The following is a 5,996-nucleotide window of genomic DNA, read 5'->3' on the forward strand; positions in this document are numbered from 1 at the left end:
TATATATATATATATATATATTGATATAAATACATATATATATATATATAAATATATATGAATATACATATATATATAAATACACATGTATGTGCATAAGTGTATATATGTGTGTATATTATATTCATGACACCTTCCTTTGTTTTCTGTTATATTTTGTGAATGAACTAACATCTTCACCTTATGCATATTTCAGATGGATTAAATTTGAAGAAGATGTGGAAGAAGGTGGCGACCGATGGTCCAAACCTCACGTTGCAACATTATCCCTACATTCAATTTTTGAACTGCGCTGTTGTATTATGAGTGGTACATGTATGTTGGACATGGATACTTCTAACATGCAGCAAATGTCAGGTAAATAAAATATTGTGAGTTGTTCTTGCATTACATTTGACTTATAGTTGAAAGTTAAATGTTTAAGAAGGTTGTTTTATGACAGTGTGGTTTGAAGTTTCGTCCTATTGTGCTGCATCTTGGGTAAGTACCTTCTATGACCTTGGGTCAATCAATGCTCTGTAAGTGAATTTGGTAGAAGGAAACTGTGGAATCCTGTTGTGTGTGTATATACATGTGTGTGTATATACGTGTGTGTGTATTTGTTTTGTTTGTTGTATTTCTTCCCCATCTCTTGACAGCCGGTATTGAATTGTTAACACCTTTTCCCCTGACTTAGCAGTTTGACAAAAGAAAATCAATAGAATAAGTATCAGACTTTAAAAGAACGAGTACTGGGATTGATTTGATTGTCTAAACTTTTTGACCCTTTAGCATGTAAACTGGCCATATCTGGCCAAAATATTCTCTTTGTTTTATGTTCAAACTCATCAAATACAGTCTCTTACATCTACCCTGAAATGTCATACTAAAAGTAAATCCCTTAATCGAAATCTCTAAGCTACAAGATAATGCATAATTAATTCCAAACAATATGAATAAAAAAGCAGTATATTTGACAAACTAATCTGAATGCTAAAGGGTTAAGGTTATGTCCTAGCATAGCTGCAGCTCATTGACTGAGATACGTAAAAGATAAGGGACACAAAAAGATATCTGTCCATTTTTTTTTTTATCACTTATACTTAATCAGGAAGGAAGGACAGTGCTTGTTACTCTTTATAGTGCTTATGAGACTAATGGAAGGGAGAAAAACAGCTGACCTGGAGACTCTGTTCAAGGCACTCAAGAACAACATGTTGGGTTAAGTCTACCTCGCAAACTAAGAGATGAAACTAGAAAAACAACTATTGTAGCTTAATAAGTTGGTTGAAGGTAATCTGAGGGGAACTTAGCTGCTATTTCTTGCAGGTCTAGCAAACTCACTAGATGCACTCTTGAGAGAGAGGTTTATTTTGTATAAACAAACTGTCATAAGAATGGATGACTTCATTTTTTTTTTTTTTTTTAATCACTGAACTGAATTTCATGATTTTGCGTACTTTTGTGGGGTAGAAATAAAGTTTTGGAGTTGAAGCTCCAGCCCTGAGAAAAAAAAAAAGAAAAAAATTGTATGCAAGAAACAAATATATTTGGTGTAAATGATTAAGCATTAGATTAATCAAATTATAGTGTAAAACATGAGATTAGGAAAATTAGTTAACAGAAATTTGAATGAATTGATAAACATTTAAAAAATAATTACAAAATTTTATAAATTTAATACCTGGTAAACTTTAAATATAATTGCTTCTATGATATGCCAATGTTTGTAATGGTAAATATTTCATTCAATCATACTTTTTAATTTCTATTCCTCCCTCCCTCTCTCTCTCTCTCTTTATTCTTGTGTGTTTACAATTAATCAGAATAAATTGGATTTGCTAATCACTTAAATTATATTTTCTGTTTAACAGACCTGATCTTAGATACCATGATGGCTAATAAACAACTTGCTGAAGAAAATAGAGAGAAAGTGAAAGAAACACTACTCAGTCGTCATCGGCATCAACATGAAAAACGTTATCGCAAACCCGAAGAATCAGGGAGTAAACTCCATCTTCCAATCATCAGATCTTTGGCTGACATTGGCAAAAAATATTCAGAACCCAAAAATTTGGGCCAACATGGTAAATATAAGTGATTTATTGAATTGCTAATCAATAATATTGTGGGATATTCTTTTGATTTGTAAAAACTGTAGATTCAAAGTTCCTTTCTGTTCACTTTTCTCTGTATGTATTTATCTCTTTCAGACATGTCTTTATTCTAATGAATAATAAATTTATTTTCTTTCTCTTTTCTCTTATAATACATCAGCTTGGGAATAGGCAAACTTCTGTCTGAATTGTGGATGCTGTGATGTAATGTTTATCTTTCAGTTAATTATGGAAGAATGCATTCTCTATACATCTGATAGGGCACACAAACTGGTACTCGGAAAATCCTCTGAAGCTGAAGGTGTACCAAGCAAGCTTTTCTGATTGCTAGAAATTTTTTATGGTTCAGCTTGTTTAGTCAAATTCAGATATCAAACAACCAGTTATTTGAGATGCTGTTGGACAAGATTTTGTCCTCTCGCCCCAACTATACACTGTAATTTTTAATAAAATAATTCCTAAGCGTTGAACTCAGAGCAAGGCAAACTATTTGGGTAACTAAATAGGGGGAGTGAATTAACTCTCTTCTTGTCCAAAACATTTCATAAATTTTTCCGTCCTTGTTTTCAGACTTTTAGTTTGCTCTTACTTCATATATTCTGAGTAATATAAAGCTTTCCTTTCATAAGTCCCAATCTGTGTGTTACATGTGATTCACTGGGCAGGCATAAGGTTAAAGGAAACACACCCTAAGATCACTATTAGGTAGATTTTCATGTTCTTCCTCTCAACAGTAACTCAGGTATTCAGTCACTCAAAATGAATAACCGGTAAAAGTATCATTCGTCAGAAATCTTTTAAATTTGATCTATGAAGCTCTGAAAGGTACTGTGATAAGAAATTAAATTTCATGCTGATCATGTGTTTGGGGTGGAAAATACATGTGTGGATAATAGTAAACTTAACTTTATCTCTACTTCCTTCTATTGAAAATATAGAGTAAGTGGTGAGAGAAACAATATTCATTAGAATGAAGAAATGTATCAAAAGAAAGAGAAAGTGAAGAGAAAGACACTTGTTTAAACAACCTTGTCATTGCAAAGCAGTATATATTTGGTGAACGAAAGAATAAGATATGGAAAATTTGTTTCCCGTCTGTGCTGCATCACAGTTTATTGAATCTTGTAACACTGCAGACTCCTACGATAATCAGCGGTAGAGTAAAGTGACTATACATCAAAAACTAGCTGCTTCATATATATCATGACCAGCAAAACATAACCAGTTTGAAAATTTACAAGTTTCTGCAGTGAAGAAAATAGCTCAATTTGTTTAAATTAATTTTTAGTAGCTTGAGTTCTAAAGTAAAAATCTCTTTTCAGACACTAAGCTTGGTACAAAAAGTACTCCAAATTTAGGACTGGTTCGGAATAATACCTCTGCTGGCATTTCAGGGACATCACCAACCAGTAGTACTCTGCAGCCAAGTCCGTCATTCTCCAATAGTGATCTCCCCGAAGTTCCTTCATCCCACAAGGTGAGTCTGTCCAAGTTTTAACTGATTATTCCTGACAGCTGTTTTATCTGCCGCTTATTCTAACTTAACCCATAAACTGCTGGGATTTTGCTGTATGTAACACGAACTGCTGAGCCTATTTTAGGTAAAGATCAACATCGATCTATCACTTGAAAAAAATACTCAGTGTTTCTTAACACCTTCTGTGATTTGGCTACACTGTTTCTGGGGTGAAAGGGTATTGTGTGCATACATTATACGTCATCAAAATTAGGTCAGATCATGCCCTACTTCCGTGGCCACGAACGTGGCCTGTCGCACTGTCATGTTGGCCACAGAGGTGGCCCATTGCAGTTTATGGGTTAAATATTCATGGGTCAATAAGTCCACTTCTTTGAAGTTGCTCAACTTTCTAAATAATAACAGCCAATTTTCCTTCAACTAATACTTGACCATATTTAAAGGAGAATGACATTGTATAATGTGGTCCTAAGTGTACTATATCTGAGAATAAGATGGGATGGTCTTAGCTGGAATGTCTTTGTTCATAGGTTTTATTGATGTCAGGTTAAAACAACAACTTAAATATTCACTCTTAACTGTAGAATATAAATTTCATTACTTTTGAAACACAAGAAATTCCTGTAATTAAATAACTATATAAGTCATTACATGTGAATGTGTATATCTTTATATATGTGGGATAGAAGAATATTATACCTAATAAATGAATTTCATTTTCATATTGAATTGATATTTTCTTCTTTTTATTTTCAGATTAATATGCATTTCATGAAGAAGATTCCTCAAGGTGCAGAGTCTGCTAACATTTTGGTTGGAGAAGTAGATTACCTAAATCATCAGGTGTCAGGGTTTATACGTCTCAACAAGGCTATTATTCTGGGAGATTTGACTGAAGTTCCTGTACCAACAAAATTTGTCTTTTTCTTGCTGGGCCCCTTAGGAAATAGCAACAAATACCATGAAATTGGACGTTCTATCGCTACACTCATGTCAGATGAGGTTAGTCTGATTTTCAGTTGTTTTAATTTGAAGTTTTGTGTGTATGCTTGACAACTGGTAGATGTAAACTGAAAGAAGCCTGTCATATGTGTGTGTGTGTGTGTGTGAGACTTTGTGTCTGTGTTTGTTCACCCCACCCCCACTGCTTGGTGACTGGTGTTGGTGTATTTACATCTCTGTAACTTAGTAGTTCAGCAAAACAGACTGATAGAATAAGTACCAGGTTTAACAAAATGGTAAGTACTGGGGTCAATTCATTCGGCTAAAAAGTCTTCAAGGTGGTGCCCCAGCATGGCCGCAGTCTAATGACTGAAACAAGTAAAGGTAAAAGAAAAGATCATAGAAGTCTTGAAGCTACAAAATAATGCATGATTAATTCAAAACAGTGTAAATGAATAAAGCTAGGTGGTTGGCGTTAGGAAGGGCATCCAGCCGTAAAAACCCAACCAAAACAGACTCAGAAGTCTGATGCAGGCTCCTATCTGGCTGGCTGGCTCTTGTTGAACTGTTCAACCCATGCTAGAATGGAAAGTATACGTTTGGCTGAGTAATTCTGAATGTTAAAGATTTAAGTTATTAACTAATTAGTTTATGTACCAATGCTGTAAATTAATGATAAGCTCTTGGAAATCTGAGTTTGCAGTTAAACCACTTCACTTACTCTAAGATTATTGATATAAGCAAAATCAAGCTCCTCGACAAAATGAAGCGTTGCCGTGCTAGAGTCAGATGTAAAGGGGGAGCTACTCTAATATTAAATCTGATACTTGTGCTAAGTTCAAATTTGAAGGGAAGCTACTCTAGTATTCAATCTGAAACCATTATCCTCAATCGACGTCAAAGCTGCTTTCTGATATTTGGCATTAATATGATTTAGGCTGAATGTTATAGTGTGCGACAAGCATCCACTCTCCTCTGCTTATCCATTACTATTCAATTCTAGTTGATAGTAATATCTGGAGTTCTTTCCCTAGATTCTTCTGATGATATACAGTTTGTCGTTGACATCTTTCATTCAATTAGTTAAAAAAAATAGTTTTTCAATCTACGACATTAAGAAGAGTAGCTTGTGCTTTGTTAATTAATACTTTATATACATACACATATATATATATATATATATATATATACATACATACATGATGATGGCCGTCCACTCGTGACCGAGGAAGACCATTGCTGACCTTCAGGAACATTCTGCGCTCTAGTACTAACTTACATTTTGCATTTACGGCTCTGTTGGTGGCTAATGAGCCCTGCTCTTGATAAACATACACAACTGCAAACATTGCAGATTAAGCTTTCCCCATTCACTATACGAGCCGTGCACTTTCGCGCAGCTCGCTTAAATTCTTCATGCTGAATATGTGCTCTCTCAAAAGTGTTGATCCCCTCCTTAACCTGCTTCCTCCATCTGTAGC

General features: G+C 34.5%; 1 protein-coding gene across 1 annotated transcript in view; it reads left to right on the plus strand.

Moving 5' to 3' along the window:
• Nucleotides 1-5,996, plus strand: part of LOC106879207 (sodium bicarbonate cotransporter 3) — a 53,189-nt gene that overhangs the window by 18,577 nt on the left and 28,616 nt on the right. Inside the window, exons 3-6 of the mRNA XM_014928678.2 lie at nt 197-357; nt 1,854-2,066; nt 3,419-3,573; nt 4,330-4,575. Coding sequence (XP_014784164.2) covers nt 197-357; nt 1,854-2,066; nt 3,419-3,573; nt 4,330-4,575 — 775 coding nt within the window. The remainder of the gene's footprint in view (nt 1-196; nt 358-1,853; nt 2,067-3,418; nt 3,574-4,329; nt 4,576-5,996) is intronic.

The sequence above is a fragment of the Octopus bimaculoides genome, chromosome 4 (genome assembly GCF_001194135.2).
Source record: "Octopus bimaculoides isolate UCB-OBI-ISO-001 chromosome 4, ASM119413v2, whole genome shotgun sequence".
NCBI classification, from domain to species: Eukaryota; Metazoa; Mollusca; class Cephalopoda; order Octopoda; family Octopodidae; genus Octopus; species Octopus bimaculoides.